This window comes from Syngnathus leptorhynchus, chromosome 9, assembly GCF_054491065.1.
Source record: "Syngnathus leptorhynchus isolate UIUO chromosome 9, UIUO_Slep, whole genome shotgun sequence".
NCBI lineage: Eukaryota > Metazoa > Chordata > Actinopteri > Syngnathiformes > Syngnathidae > Syngnathus > Syngnathus leptorhynchus.
The window spans coordinates 1,100,678-1,117,079 of NC_141203.1; the positions used below are offsets into that span (position 1 = coordinate 1,100,678).

The 16,402-nt window shown below is 43.3% G+C and overlaps 2 protein-coding genes across 5 annotated transcripts in view; one reads left to right on the forward strand and one right to left on the reverse strand.

The window, feature by feature from the left end:
• The window catches only part of LOC147050565 (cobalamin trafficking protein CblD-like), a 52,314-nt gene that overhangs the window by 14,504 nt on the left and 21,408 nt on the right, over positions 1-16,402 (reverse strand). The window contains exons 3-7 of one of the 4 annotated variants that reach the window (XM_085919943.1): positions 14,509-14,653; positions 14,120-14,328; positions 11,090-11,192; positions 4,027-4,157; positions 306-392 (exon numbers count right to left, since the gene is read on the reverse strand). In XM_085919943.1, coding sequence (XP_085776069.1) covers positions 306-392; positions 4,027-4,157; positions 11,090-11,192; positions 14,120-14,328; positions 14,509-14,653 — 675 coding nt within the window. The other 3 variants (XM_085919942.1, XM_085919945.1, XM_085919944.1) reach the window with 3 other exon arrangements.
• Positions 5,916-6,685, forward strand: LOC147050566 (uncharacterized; the record flags this gene model as incomplete). Its single annotated transcript, XM_085919946.1, has 1 exon — positions 5,916-6,685. A coding segment is annotated over one exon (627 nt), but the record flags the coding sequence as incomplete, so codon positions are not given.

The following is a 16,402-nucleotide window of genomic DNA, read 5'->3' on the forward strand; positions in this document are numbered from 1 at the left end:
TAATAATAAGTACTTGATCTTTATGATTGGTTTATTACAGTGTTACGGATAGTTAGGATTATTTTTTATTCAGAAAGGGGGAAATTCACATAAGCACCTCATCCACACAGTCACTCACAAGTCAAAAAGCGTGGGTGGACACAGTAGGAGACTGTGGCTGTGAAAGTGGGTACTTTATTTTCTCTTCCATCCAATTCACATAGCATGAAGATGACTTACTCAATCTGCTTGATATTGTCATCAACGCATTGCTTCTCTTTTAATATAATGCTGTTTAGTTTAGTTTTGTTTATACATGGTCTTACCGCCAGGCCTGAGGACGGATCTATGAAGTCTGCCCAGAATCCTTCTCTATGGAGAATGAAGCAGATCTCCTTCGCTCCATCTACAAACTACACAGGTTATAGTTTAGTTTTTTTGTATTTGCTCAAGCACCTGCCCTTCGGATGGGCAGTTTTATTTTTGAACCCCACAGTTATCAATTTCCAATCTGCTATGTATAATGTTCCCTACATGAGTCCTCAACTTACTGTGGTGAGGGGTTTGCGCATGCCAATGAGTGTTATCTGAGGATTTATGCCCCTGGGAGGGTCACCCATGGCAAACAGGTCCTAGGTTAAGGGCCAGACAAAGCATGGCTTAAAAGATCCCCTATGATGAATACAACAAATGGATGTAGTTTTCCTTTTCCCGGACGCGGGTCTAGCCCCCTCTGGAGCTAGGCCTGGAGGTGGAGCTCGTTGGCAACCCCCACGGGCCTGCAACCATGGGGCCTGAATGGACAATGTGTATACCTTTCCCATAGGCTCACCACCTGTCTGTGACAAAGGGGTCGGGTGCGGTTTGAGCTGGGTGTCAGCCAAAGGCGGGGACGTTGGCGGTCTCATCCCCAGATACAGGAGCTGGCTCTAGAGACGTGTAATGTTATCTCTCTGGCAGGGAAGGAGCCCAAGCTGATGTGTGAGGCAGAAAAGTTCAGCTGTTCTTTGTTTTCAAATATCCCAGCATCTTGCTGGCAAAGCCTGGAGACACGATGGCTGGGTGTCAGCCACTGCAAACGGACGCTACAAATGGCACGTTTTACGTACCTATGGCACTAGGTATGTGGAAGTGTGTTTTGGTAGACAGCGATTGGGCTGGGACTTTGAAATGGCCTCTGTTTCAACGTCAGTGGTGGGCGCGGACTCTCTGTGCCTTTAATCTGCTTGTGGGTGTTACAAACTGTCACCTTATTGATGTAGTCTCTTTTGCTATGTACCCCTGCATGCTTGGAGGGGCTGGCACACTCTGCCTATCAAATAGACTACTACTAGTATGAATACCTGCTCACCGAGTTCCAAGACTTCAACAAAACAAATGTTCTCCGTTCTTGCCAGCTGTAGCTAAGCTTGGCGTGGAGCACCACATCACCATTGTAGGCCCAACAGTCTATAGTCGTGCGCAGGGCCTTAAGAGCAGTTCGCTTCCATGAAACGCCTTGGTATAGTCTGCCACTCGAACAGCATATGGGCTTCCTCCTAGCACATGATGACCCAATGGCGGTCGACAGCCCTGTGGTTATTTCTGTCACCTGAAATATGCCACAACCAGTGTTCCCTCTAATTTTTCAAGTGTCTGTGCAAACATACAAGCTCCCTGTGCACACTGTGGACCACTGTGTGCAACACTAGATTGATTGATTGATTAATTAATAAAAACATAAATAGAAAATTGTCAATGAGAACTTTAACTTGCTCGGGGTTGGATTTTGTTTTGTGTGACAGCTCGTTCCTTCTCTGTCGGTCTTTTGCGCTCTCTCGCAATAATGTACCGATCCCCTATCCCATCTTGAGTCTTTGTACAATTCCAACAGCTTTCAAATGACATTTTTGCTGAATGTGACGCTTGAGGTAATCTAACTAAATTCCTTCCGTATTTTCCCCTCCGTAAACTCGGCCGCCACTTTGGCTTCACTGCATGTTTTGCAGAGGAGACCTTTCTCATTAAAAAAAAAAAAGAAAATCTCACCCAGTTTCACCGTTTCCTCTTGTACTTACACACACTCCGACAGCCATTCATTCTTAAAAGAACTGCCGCATCTCTTATTTATTTTGGTTTGGCGAGTGGATCATTTGTTCCGCCATGAGCGAATGAAACCTAGCATTTGCACCGCTTGACTCTGCCGCACTGTCGTTAGCTAGCTAACCTGTGCGGCACAGATGGGCAGGACACATGTTCAGGCACTGTCAATCCTATGATTGGCTATCTCGCGTAAGTAAACCATATCATATAATTGGCTGGACACCTTACTGATTTACACTCCAAAAAGGCACAGAAATAAAATACTTCGTCCACTTGATTAGATTAGAGTACGTCTAACATTAGATATTAATTAATCAGTTTATGGTGAATTTTATTTCGTGCGCAGCATGGAGTTTTTTGTGCGCAGAGACTGTGCGACCAGTGCGCAATTGCGCAGCTGAGAGGGAACACTGGCCACAACCCCCAACCGGTATTCTGTCTTGCAAATACAGGACTTCTACGCCCACCTGACGGGGGACGCCATCTTTTCCAAGGTACATTTGATAAACGATTACAATCAGTTACCAGTACACCCGCAGGATGTACCTAAGACAGCAGTCATCACAGCTTTGCGCGTTTGAGTTTCTGTGGATGCCTCAGCGTCAAAGGGGCAGCACAGACATTTCAGTGTCTTATGGACATGCCGTTTTTCTTTGTCGACTTGAATGACATTGTCAGACATTGTAGTGTGAGCAGTGAGTTGTGGGACCTGGGAACCAGTGACAGGCAGCTCTGTGCCAATGATAAGTAGCACAGCACCTTCAACGGAGTGGTCCTAGGACTTTTCCTTAACCCCTGGTTTCTCTTGGAAGCCCAACAGTTCACTGCCTTCGTGGACCACAAACATTTGCCACGGCCAAGACATTAAAGCCATGGTCTGATCAGTCAAGTCAAGTCAAGTTAAGTTTATTTGTATAGCCCTAAATCACTATACAATATGATAATAATATAATATGCCAACTTACTACCATATCTGTGCAAACATCTGTGCAAGGGACGCTACCAGGCTGAACAAGCTAGTGAAGAAGGTCAGCTCTGTGGTGGGGACCGGGTTGGACAGCTTGGAGACGGTGGTCGAACAGAGGATGGGGAAAAAACTGGTAGCCATGTTGGCTAATCCCTCCCATCCACTGCACATCGAGCTGACAGGGATGAGGAGAAAATTCAGCAACAGATTTGCCCTCCCCCGTCAGAGCACAAAGATATTTGGACAGTCGTTTATTCAAGCTGCACTCCGACTCTACAATCAGGCCCGCAGGCGCGGGGAGACCTGCAGCTAAAGACTTGGGACTTTTTATCTGCACATGATGCACTTTAGTAAACTACCAGCTTGCACTGCATGTTAATGGACCAGCAGCGTGTTATATTTATTGCATTGTGAACTCTGTTTTTTCTGTTTGTCTTCCTCTTTTTTAAATGTCATGAGCTGTTTGACAACGGATTTTCCCCAGAGGGGACAATAAAGGTTTTAATCAATCAATATCTGAATTCACTACAGAAATCCAACACATGGCTGTCCAGGACAACAGACTGCCTTTTCCGGTTGGTAACGAGGACATTCACTTGCGACTTGATTATGCTGCCATGACTTGTATGTAAGGCCCAACTGCACTTCCCCATTGTTTGTTGACAAAATAGCTCTTACATCCTGAATTTCTCACGGTGGCAAACTGTTTAGCACGTCCACCTCATGGTTCAGAGGTTGTGAGTCTGTCCCTCCCTGTGTGTGCATATTCTCCCCGTAGGTGAGTGCGAGTGTGGATGATTGTTCGCCTGTGTGGGCCCTGCTACTGGCTGACTGCTGGGATGTCCAGCAAGCCTGCGACCCCCGTGGGGAAAAGCGGTACAGGAAATGGATGGTGTAAGAACATTTTCTGTTCAGTCACAAAAATGTTAAGAAATTTTCAGTGACAATTTTGTTTTAAGGGTATTAACATTTTTTCCAGTGTCTTTAAGATAGCTCACCTTGTCAAGCATGTGGTCTCTCTCTTCTTCCACTGCTAAACACCATGCTGTCATATCGTTCTTAGTCTTTTGAGTCACGGTGATCACTGTCACATAAGAGCTTGGCGCCTCGGGAAACAGGTATTGTAGATCTGGTTATCATAATATTTAAGAGAAATCATCAACAACCGTTAGGAATATATGAAATTGGATTCTGTAACATGAAAAGTCAAGGTAAACAGGAGAAAAACAATTCTATTACATTTTCACTGATTCAGAGACATGGAGATACTAATTTGCGAACCACTGAACTGATAAGTAATGCACCAATGATTCAACACAACTCACAAACACTAAAGATGGTATTTCAAACACATAACATACCTCACAAACACTAAAGTTTTTATTAACACGTTACCATATTGGCCCGAATATAAGACGACCCCGATTATAAGACGATGCCCTCTTTTTCAAAACTCAAGTTTGAAAAAAGACTTTTAAACACCGAATTAAATTTTTATACAGAAAATAATTGCATCTAAAACAAATGAATATAACAATATATTTGAGAGAAAAAGCATGTTAAAAAAAAGACGCATTTTTTTCTTAGTTTGGGTGGGGGGGGGGGGGCGACTTATACTGAGGAGGCTTCAAATTCAACACTTCCGGGATGCTACTGTGCTACTGTGGTGGCCGTTTGTCTACCGTCGATCATCGGACACGTAAGTATGGCTGCGGAACAAGAGGTTTGTACTGCTTCGTGCACCAACTGCACCCTTCTGTTAGAGAGGTTCTCCCTGCTAGAGGGACGTGTCCGCCAGTTAGAGCAGAATAGTGCGATAACAGTAGATGTGGCGGACACAGTCGCGGACTGTAGTCAGCCCGCTAGCCCCGTTAGCATTAGCCCCAAGCGGCTTGCTAATCGCGATGAGCCAGGTAAGACGCATAGCCAGCCAAAGTCATCTTGGTCTACTGGCCCTCGCACCTTGGTCATAGGTGACTCCATTACCCGAAATATCACGCTTAAAAATCCACCCACGGTAATGTGTATTCCTGGGGGCAGAGCACCCGACATAGAAGCTAATCTTAGGGAGCTGACTCGCAATAGGACTAGTCAACAGCGTAATTCCAACAACACTAGCTACTCGGATATAGTGATACACGCCGGCGCCAATGATGTTAGGATGAGGCAATCTGAGATCACAAAGAGAAACATAGCGAGGACTTGTGATCTCGCCAGGAAGATGAGTCGGCATCGAGTATTTGTCTCTGGCCCCCTGCCTGGGAGAGGCTCTGATGAGAGGTTTAGTAGATTAGTCTCCCTTAATCGATGTATGGCTGGGTTCTGTAAAAAGCAGGGACTGTATTTCATAGATAACTGGTCCTCCTTCTGGGGCCGCCCCTACCTGCTGAGGAAGGACGGCCTTCATCCTAACCGTGAAGGCGCCTTCACTCTTTCTAGGAATATAGATTACTATTTGAGCCACTCATGACAGGTCACTTTAGAGCAGCCCGGAGCACAGGTGACTAGACCACCTGTCAGGATGGGTTTGGAGTCAGTTAAATTAAAGTTAACTAGCGCTAGGCTAGACTTCCAGCATGCACATAGCTCCTTGTGTAGACTAGAGCGTCACAGTTTGAATAGTGCTACAGTACACATGAACACACTTTCTACTGAGGTGGCAGACAAATCCAGTCGCTCCACCCCGACCGGTATAGCTGATGATATGGTGCCTGTTTCAGATAATATTACGTGTGTACCAAATATTTACTATCAAATTCCTACGGTCGTATCGTCCCACCGCGCAAATAAACAATTGAGAGGTGATGTCAGGCCTAGAGAACACAATCTTACTTTCATTTCGTTCAAAAATTCTTTGATAAATACAAACCCTGATCAACCGATTACACTTAAACTTGTTTTTATGAATATTAGATCGCTTCAGACGAAAGCAGTTCTCGTTAATGACCTCATCACGGAACATAATCTAAATATATTTGGTCTTTGCGAGACCTGGTTAAAACCTAATGAACTGCTACCGCTTAATGATGCCTCGCCTCCAAATTTTGTGAGCTCGCATGTGGCGCGTCCTCGAAAAAAGGGTGGGGGTGTTGCCCTCATCTCAAATTCCGATCTTAGATTTACGCCTCGTTCGATTAACATATTTAAAACATTTGAAGTTCTCACTGTCCGATCCACCGCTTTACCGTCATTTTATCTTGCTGTTATTTACCGTCCACCTGGGGCTTACGCTGGCTTCCTGGATGAATTTTCAGAATTCGTGGCTGATCTAGTGACAAATGCGGATAATATAATAATCATGGGCGATTTTAACGTCCACATGAATTTACCGTCAGAGCCACTTACTTCGGCGTTTCAGACTCTAATTGATACGTTTGGTTTTACGCAAGCCGTACAGGTAGCAACGCATAAGAATGGTAATATCTTAGATTTGGTATTATCCCGAGGACTGGCAACCTCTAATATAACAGTACTGCCATACATTAGTTTTGTCAGTTTTGTCAGTTTTGTCTGATCACTACTTAATAAAATTTGAAATTTCAGTTCTTAGTCAAAGACAAGAGAGCAATCAGAATTATAGCAGCCGTAATATTACCTCCATGACTGGGACTGCGCTATCTGGGCTACTGCCACCAGCAACTGCCGTATTGCCCTCATATACCGGCTCTATTGATAATTTTACAAATGAATTCAATGCTACATTGTTAAATGCCATTGATTCTGTGGCGCCGCTACGTCTGAAAACTCGCCGTAGATTGCCTACTCCGTGGTTCACAGATGAAACACGTTCGCTTAAACAATTAAGTAGAAAGCATGAGCGCAAATGGCGTTTAACCAAACTTGAGGTTTTCCATCAGGCATGGCGCGACAGCCTCCTGAAATATAAAAATGCGCTTATCTTAGCAAAAACTCGTTATTTTTCGCAGGTCATTAATCTCAATAAGAACAATCCTAAATACCTATTTGATACAGTGGCAAAGCTAACACTACGCCAGCCAGCCCCCGATAGCTCCTTTCACTCGGCTGACGAGTTCATGAAATTCTTTGCTCGAAAGATAGAATCCATTAGGGATGAGATCAAGATGACCATTCCGATCGCTCAGTCGGGACCACCGATTACCGGCGCTGACGATCATGCAATAACCCTCTCAAATTTTAAAACCGTGTCCCTCGAAAAGCTTACACAATTGGTTAGTGCAGCTAAACAAACATGTTTACTCAACCCGCTTCCAGCCAAACTATTTAAAGAATTATTTCAAATTTTAGGACCGTCCGTCTTAAATATAATTAATCTGTCTGTCTCCTCTGGGATAGTGCCAACAGCCTTTAAAACCGCTATTATTAAACCACTACTTAAGCGACCAAATCTTGACCCGGACTGTCTCAGTAACTATAGGCCAGTTTCAGATCTCCCATTCATAGCAAAACTGCTTGAAAAAGTAGTAGCGCAGCAGCTTATTGATTACATGGTCGCTAATAATCGATATGAATCTTTTCAGTCTGGGTTTAGAGCTAATCATTGCATTGAGACAGCACTTGCTAAAGTGACTAATGATCTCCTCTTAGCTATGGATTCAAATACTTCATCAGTATTGTTACTACTCAATCTTAGTGCTGCCTTCGACACTGTTGACTTCAATATTTTATTAGAGCGTCTTAAAGGTTGTGTTGGTATTTCGGGGTCAGCACTAGGCTGGTTTCATTTGTATCTATCAGACAGGACGCACAGAGTGGTCCATGGCAATGCGTCCTCTGAGCTCTATAAAGTTACGTGTGGTGTCCCACAGGGATCGGTACTAGGACCAATTCTATTTAATATGTATATGACTCCGCTTGGGGACATAATACGTAAATATAATATTAGTTTTCAATGTTACGCGGATGACACCCAATTATATATGCCATTATAAATGACAGATCTGCGGGACTGTTGTAATCTTGAGGCATGCCTTGCGGAGATCAAGCAATGGATGTCTCTCAACTTCCTTCGTCTGAACCCAGATAAAACTGAGATGTTGATAATTGGTCCAGCTCGTTATCAACATTTATTTAAGGAAACCGCTATAACTCTAGATAACCGTACTATCACTCAGAGTGATACCATGACCTCGGGGTAATATTTGACCAAACGCTCTCCTTTCAAAAGCACATTAAGAATATAACCAGAATAGCATTTTTTCACCTTCGTAATATTGCTGAGATTCGCCCAATCCTCTCGACCGGTGATGCGGAAATTATTATACATGCATTTATCACGTCGCGCCTGGACTACTGTAATGCATTATTCTCTGGTCTTCCCAAGTCCAGCATCAAGAGTCTACAGTTAGTACAAAATGCTGCTGCAAGGCTGCTCTCACGGACAAGAACATTTGATCACATTACCCCAACATTAGCCAATTTACACTAGCTCCCGGTCCATTTAAGATGTGACTTCAAGGTTCTTCTATTAACCTACAAATCATTGCATGGCTTAGCGCCTTCATATCTCGTCGACTTAGTTGTTCCTTATGTTCCGTCTCGTAACCTTCGTTCGCAAAACGCTAGTCTTTTAGTGACACCGAGGCCCAAGAAAATGTCTGCAGGGGCGAGAGCATTTTCTATTCGGGCTCCAGAGCTCTGGAATGCCCTACCAATGGATATTAGAACTGCTACCTCAGTAGAAACATTTAAGACACGTTTAAAGACGTATCTCTATGATATGGCCTTTAATTAACCTGTAGTAGCCGATTCGGCTGGAGTTTGTTTTTGCTCCCTCTCCCCGACCCCGCCCCCCCACCCCTCCCCGGCTGGGGAGGTGGTTAGGTGACACCCAAGCTGACGACGGCTATCTAGATTCTCGTGGACCAATTCAGCATGAGGGAACTGCAGCGGAACACCCTCCTAGAGGACACTGCCAGGACAATCGAAGGCACCTCCGACAGCTCTTCGCTTTGGCCTGGACATCCACTTTTTGATTTCCATATTATGTATTTGATGTGCCCTTACGGAGCTCTCTTGCATCCATTGCAGCCTGGTGATCCTGAAAGGGGGATCCTTCCCTCTGTGGTCCCTTCTCAAGGTTTCTCATTTTTCCCCTGGTAGGGGTTTTTGAGTTTTTCCTTGCCCTTTTGGGAGCCCAAGATCAGGGGATGCTTTGAGAATAATTGTCAATTGATTGTCTATGTGAAGCCCTTTGAGACTGCTTGTGATTTAGGGCTATACAAATAAACTTGACTTGACTTGAGGAGCGACTTATATGTGAATTTTTTCAAGAATTTAAAAAAAAAATAAAAAAATAATAAAAAAAAAAGGGGGGGGGGGGGACCGCGATAAACTAACTGCGATGTAGCAAGGGATTGCTGTAATTTGAATTACAAGTAACGTCCGCAGCGCGGCAGTTGTTTACATAAAGGACAAAGATTCGATCACGGGATGACGAAGGGCCCCACGTACTACCGGCATCATTAGCGGCATCATGCATTAAAATAAACCAGTTATTTGAACAAATACAAGACGAGACACAAAAATTGAAGCACCAGATACTCATCAAACTTTAGGATATTGCTCTCTTTACCCATCAAGAACTAAATGTAAGAGCCCCAGTTACACTTTAAGTATTACTGTATAAAATATTATACAAACTTAATGGTGCGGCTTGTCGGTGGCCATGTGAATACCATAATTTTCGGACTATAAGTCGCGGTTTTTGTCATAGTTTTGGTGTGGGGGGGACTTATACTCAGCATACCAGCATCATTGGCGGTTTTGTTTGTAAGTGACACGGAGGACGAAGAGTTTGAAGGATTTAATGATTTGGAATGACACAGAAGGTTTGAAAAACTACTATGGCTTTTACTTACGCCCGGTCCTTCTCGACGGGAGCTCTCTTTCACCTCCGTGGATGGAAGTCTGGGGCCAGCGCTTGGCCGGGTGGCTGTCCGGGGACGGTGGATGGGGCTCGGACCTGGCTTTTACGCACATCTGGTCCTATTTATGGAGCTCTCTTCCACCTCCGTGGCTGGAATTCCAGTAGTTGTTGCCTCGTTGAACTCTTGTTTCGTGAAATAAAGAGCCGTTTACCAAACCCACGTCTTTGCTTGTACTTTGGTAACGCTACAATATAGTTATATACTAGATCTGTGGAATAACGACGAGGCTGACGTCAGGGCCCACGCGCGGCGTTGTTGAAAAAGAACGAGGAATTTGATCGACGGCTTTAATGATTTGGAGTGACACCGATGGTTTGATAATATTGTTGTAATATGATAGTTATTTGAAATATAGTTTATATATCTTTATATGGGTCTGTAGAATAATTAGAAATGCAAATCACGACGAGTCCGACGGCGCGCATACGCGGCATTGTTTACATAAAGGACGATCGATTGATTTAATGAATTGGAGTGACACAAATGGTTCTATAAACGTGTTATTTATGTAATAGCTATTAGAATAACTCTGAATGTTACGTCAGGCCCGTTCTCAGCTCTTCATTTGTGTTTATGTCACGTTAGCATACCTATCGTTTAGCCTGTTGTTGCTCGTTCATGTCTGTCTTGGTGTAGGATTTTGATGAATAAATTTGCCCCAAAAGTGCGACTTATACTCCGGTGCAACTTATATATATATTTTTTCATCACTTTATTGTGCATTTTATGGCAAGTGCGACTTATACGCCGGAGCGACTTATAGTTCGAAAATTACGGTACTCACTTTGTGTCAAAGATGCACACGATCACAGCATTACTCAATCGATTATGAGCACGCTGGAGCTGTCAATCAAACGGCGCGCACACGAAGCAAACTGCGATCGGACAAACGGCACAACAGTGGACAGCAGTAACTACAAAATGTATATATTCACTTTTTGTCAAAGACACACACAATCACAGCAACCTTTAACTTACCGCTGCGCACAAGTGAAAATGGGTATAATGTCTAGACCTCGAATATAAGACGACCCCCACTTTTTCAGTATTATTTCAATGCAAAAAACATTGTCTTATATTCAGGCCAAAATGGTATATCTCAAACTATATTTTAGGAGAATGTTACGTTTATAGTGTAGGCTCTGTGAATTACCTTGTTTTAGTTTTTCGGGGCATGACTGTATGATGCACTCCACAGAAGAGTTGTCTAAATCCTGGTTTTCTTTACGGATGCTGGCATTCGTAGCTGGGTCGTGCTGCACATTCATTAATGAGAACACACATGCAAAAACCATTAGCCTGCTGGAGGTCATTCTGTAGGGCTCGACAAGCCCAGTAAAATCTGCCTTGGATTGTGCAAAGGAGAAAGTGAAAAGATCCCAGAGAGCACCATCTTTGCCACTGTCAGTTAATCCATTCAGGGATGAGAATGACAAATGTGAATTAACACTGAAAAGTAGCCGGGAGTCTGGGGGGTACGATGTACCACACACATTGGAGATTTGTTTTTTAACAATATCGTGACAATAGCCTAACCTTAGCTTACATGTAACATCATGTTACTTTCTAAACCCACATGCTTGCAAAAGTAAAAACAAAACTTTGTGTTTTTTTGTTTTGTTTTGATGTGTTTCTTAATGTTCCCAGCGCCGCGACCTCCATAGCTGATCGTATTTTATACACAAAACCTTTCCTGGGACATCTACTTTACGGATATGTTCCGTCAGGCACGTGGTTACGGACTGTGTTACGAGTTGTATGATGACGCTACTCATCTGAAGCCGTTTTTGATCCCGTTCAACTTGTCTATTTCCCTGGCACGATCCTCGTCTTTTTTCTCCAAAACTTTTGCCATGCTGGTGAAAACATTTGCTGAGTAGGCACTAGATCTATCTAACTAAATAACTCGTCTACAAGTGATGAAAACCCAATCGCAAATTCACATTGTGTCAGTGTAAAAATATTTAGTTTTCTGCGTAAGTTAACAAGTGGAAATGATGTGACGAAAGTAGCGCCAAAATGCTGCCGAAAATAAGGCGGATGTTGTCGCATCACTGCTGTCAGTGAGTTAGGTTTACAGAGGCAAGCCGATTTCCGTACTCACAGCTTAACTAGTTATGTCTTGAGATGTGCCGAAAGATGCCGTCATGCCGGACGGGCGAATGCTCACGAGTCGCCAAGGCTAACGTTGCCCGGCCAGCTGGCCGGCCGCTTCCCTACCTCCCTTCTCATATATAAACAAATTTTTCTCAAGGGATTTACATGATTGACGAAAATGATACTTTCGATAGAAAAAAAACACGGAAATCCGCGGATCCGCGGAAAATTCTCATCCCTGTCCATTAGTTTGGTGGAAAAACCCCCCACTGAAATAACTATCGGATTAGGCAAAATGTTACATGGGTACAACAGGTATAAGTGTCCCTGCTGAATGTCTATTCTCCCCTGCTGGTGACATATTCACTGCACAGAGAAGTTGCGCCAATCTTCTTAGCGACAGGGATCGTCAGATAATATTTTCAGGGACCGGCTTTTAATGTGTTGTATATAATGCACCTTAAGTTGTTTGCCAACCATCAAAAGACAGAAGACGACGAAGAAAAAGCATTGATACCGTATTTTACGGATTATAAATCAGTTTTTTTCATAGTTTGGCTGAAGGTGCGACCTATAATCAGGAGCGACTTATATGCAAAATTATTCACAAATTATTACTTGATCATCAACACATTACTTACTTCCTAGTATACTAGTACTTCACATGTTATTTCTACTTTAAACCTCATGAGGTTGCACTAGGCCTGTGGAATAATTGGAACCGCAACTGACAATGAGTCTGAACCCATTCACTGACATCTGGAGCTGTTTATAACACGGAGGACAGAGATTGACACAGACGACAGAGATTGCGATGGATTTAATGATTTGGAGTGACATGAATGGTTCGATAAACTTGTTATTTATGTTATAGTTATTTGACATATAGTTTATTTAGTGTAGCAACTTGTATATTATGGGGAGGAGGGGGGAGGAGACGGGAAGAGAGCTCCGGGGCACTTTGTTAGAGTGAGGCTATACACACTGTATGTTCGCTCGTATGTTGAACTCTTGTTTTGTGAAATAAAGAGCCGGTTACCAAACCTACGACTTGCCTGGTACTTTGGTAACACTACAATATAGTTATATAGCTCTGTGGAATAATTGGAGCCGCAGCTGACGATGAGTCTGACGTCAGTGGCGCACGTACTTCCGGAGTCAGTCGCGCTGTTTTTTGTTTTTTTTTTGACACAGAGGACGAATATTTTGATGGATTGATTGATTGATTTGAAGTGACACGGATGGTTCGATAAAATTGTTATTTATGTTATTATGATCTATAATGTATATATAATTATACAAGCCTGTGGAATTATTTGAACTGCAACTGATGACGGGGTCGGAAGTGGCGTTTTAATAAAAGGACGAAGATTTCGATGGATTTAACGATTTTGAGAGACACGGATGGTTTGATAAATGTGTTATATATGTTACAGTTATTGAAATAACTGTCAATGTTACGTCAGGCATATTCTCAGCTCTTCGTTTATGTTTATGTAACGTTAACATACTGTATTGTTAGGGTGTCAAACTCCTTTCCTCGGGGGCCACGTTTCCCTTGTTTAACACTCCTGATTCAAATGACCAGTTCATCTTCACCTTCTGGAGGAGCCTGATTAATTGAATCAGGTGTGTTTAACGAGGGAAACTTGGAAAACATGTAGGAATGTGGCACCCGAGGAAAGGAGTTTGACACCCCTGGCCGCCTGTTCATGTCTGTTCTTGATGTTGGATTTTGTCAAATAAAGTTCTCCCAAAAATGCGACTTGTACTCCGGTGCAAATTATATATGTTTTTTTTTCTTTATTATGTATTTTATGGCCGGTGCCACTTGTACTCCGGAGCGACTTATAGTCCGGAAAATACATTAATCATGGCAACTCTGTTGTGGGTTTCCACTAGAATTTACGAGGCACAATAATCGACTAGGAATTTGGCTAGAATTCAACGCTGGACTCTGGTTGAGATAAGCTTTAAAGTAAAACTGTCCCCCCTTGCAAAAAACACCGAAAGCCCCAACTCTAAACACCCTACCGCCCCATAACACACTGAACCCCAAAACCGACCACCGCTGTGCTACACTTACAAAAAAATCTTTGATAAGCAGTCCAGAGATACATCTCTCAGGTCTTGATGAGGTATGCAGCGGATCAGGGATCATCTGTTTTGTCAGAATCCTCTTTTGTTCTGAAACCTTCAAATTACATCCAAACCCTACATTACCAGGAATGCAGTAGAGCTGGTCTTTGACATTAGAAGGACTCATGGTCTCATCATGCTGCAATCTAAGAGGTCCTGAAACAGAAAGCAACTGCAACTGTAATTAAACAAGCAGTATTTCAGTAGTATAACAGTATTTTTTAAATCTGGTCCAGACATTTGCTCAAATTCTGAACAAAAAGCATTTAGCCAAGACAGCAGCCTTTTAATTTTTCTCACAGTTTAAAATGTGAAAGAGAAAATGGTAAGCCGTACCATTTATGGATGTAGCTACTGGAGCATGGGGGTCACCAGAGCCATAGGATCCAATAGCAGAGTAACCCATGGTGCTGGCAATGTGCTGCACCAGACCATTAATCCCAGGAAGATAGGTTGCCACCCTGGTTTTACTGTACAACACCTGATCGAATAAGCACACCTAGTTTATGTGAGTTGCAAACAAACACATTTAAAACACAAGAGGCCTTTCAAAAAATTACCAAGCACCGAGAATAAAGCGGATGCCCTAAAGGGAGTTGTCACCGACTTGGTACCTTCTAGGTCAAATCACGAAGTTACTGTTGTGTGAGGGTGTAACGCCTGTAATGATATACGTGTGTGTATAAAATGTTTTGTGTATGTTCAGCTTGGTCCACTTGTGTACAACTATTCTCCTTAATGTTTTAACGGGAGCTGACGCACCACGAAAACACAGCTAGTAGGCAAATAGTAGTCTATGTATGCCCTAATGGCAACCAGTTCAGGGTGTTCCCAGTCGACTGCCCGTAAATCAGATGGGATAGACTCCAGCATGTCCTTGACAAGCGTGAGGATAAGTGGTTCAGATGATGGCTGGATAGATGTTTCGCAACATGATAGTAAGAGGAAGGCATCATTTACGAGAGTGCAGTTTGAAGCTAACAATTGTCAACAAGTCATCAAGGAACAAGTTTTACAAAACTTTTTTTTTTTTTTTTTTTTTCAAATGCGTTGTTTAAGTGAGGAATAAGTCTGAGATCAGATTAGGAAATTACGGGCTACACGCCCACCCTTCTTGCGAGGACATGCGACATGAGAACTCACAAAGTTTGGAGGCGAGGTCTCATTAAGCGGCAGGGGCACTTCATTCGGTTTTAACCAGGTCTCACAAAGACTAATCATGTTAAGATTATGGTCTCGAATGTGGTCATTAACTAGTAGGTCTCACATAGACCAATCGTGTAAAGATTATTGTCTCTAATGTGGTCATTGACTCGTAGCCCTTTTGCAGAAAGTTATCTAATACAGTAATCCCTCGTTTATCGCGGATAATTGGTTCCAAAAACCACCCGCAATAAGTGAACTCTGCGAAGTAGGGTCACCCTCTCATCTGTACATTTTTTTGTGAGTCAACAAATGTATATGAAACCATTTAAGTGCATATTTTATTACAACATGAAATAATTGTTTCAAACATGTAAATAATATATTAATAGTATAAATAACATACAGACATTTTTGAATAAATATTGAAAATATAAATATTATACGTTGTGCGTGTAACATGTAGATGTGACTGTAAGTTAATAACACACACGTTAACAAGAAGTACTGGGCAGGCTAACGAGTTAGCGGAAAGATTCTAATTCGCGATCATGCTAACGTGAAAATGGAGCATGTGTGCATACAGCAGTCAGAATATAGCATGGGAGTAGTGCAAGGCTGCTGCCAACGTGGCCCAGAAGGTCGGGACGTTACGCAGCCGAGGAGTGAGAGAGTTCAGGATCCTAACAGCCTGGAGTATGAAGCTGTTGGTGAGTCTGGTGGTGCGGGAGCGCAGGCTTCTGTACCTCTTCCCAGCGGGCAGCAGATCAAACAAAGTGTGAGCGGGGTGACTCACATCACACACAATCGTGGTCGCTTTGCGGGTGAGATGGGAGGTGCAAATGTCCTTCAGGAGGGGGAGTGAAGCACCAATAATACTACCAGCTGTGTTCACTATGCGCTGCAGGGCCTTCATGTTGTATTCAGTGCAGCTACCACCCCACACAGCGATACAACTGGAGAGGACGCTCTCAATGGTGCCACGGTATAATGTGGTCATGATGGCTGGTGGAGAACCTGCTCGCCTGAGTTTCCGCAGGAAGTACAGGCGGTGCTGGGCTTTCTTCGGCAGTAATGCAGTGTTGGT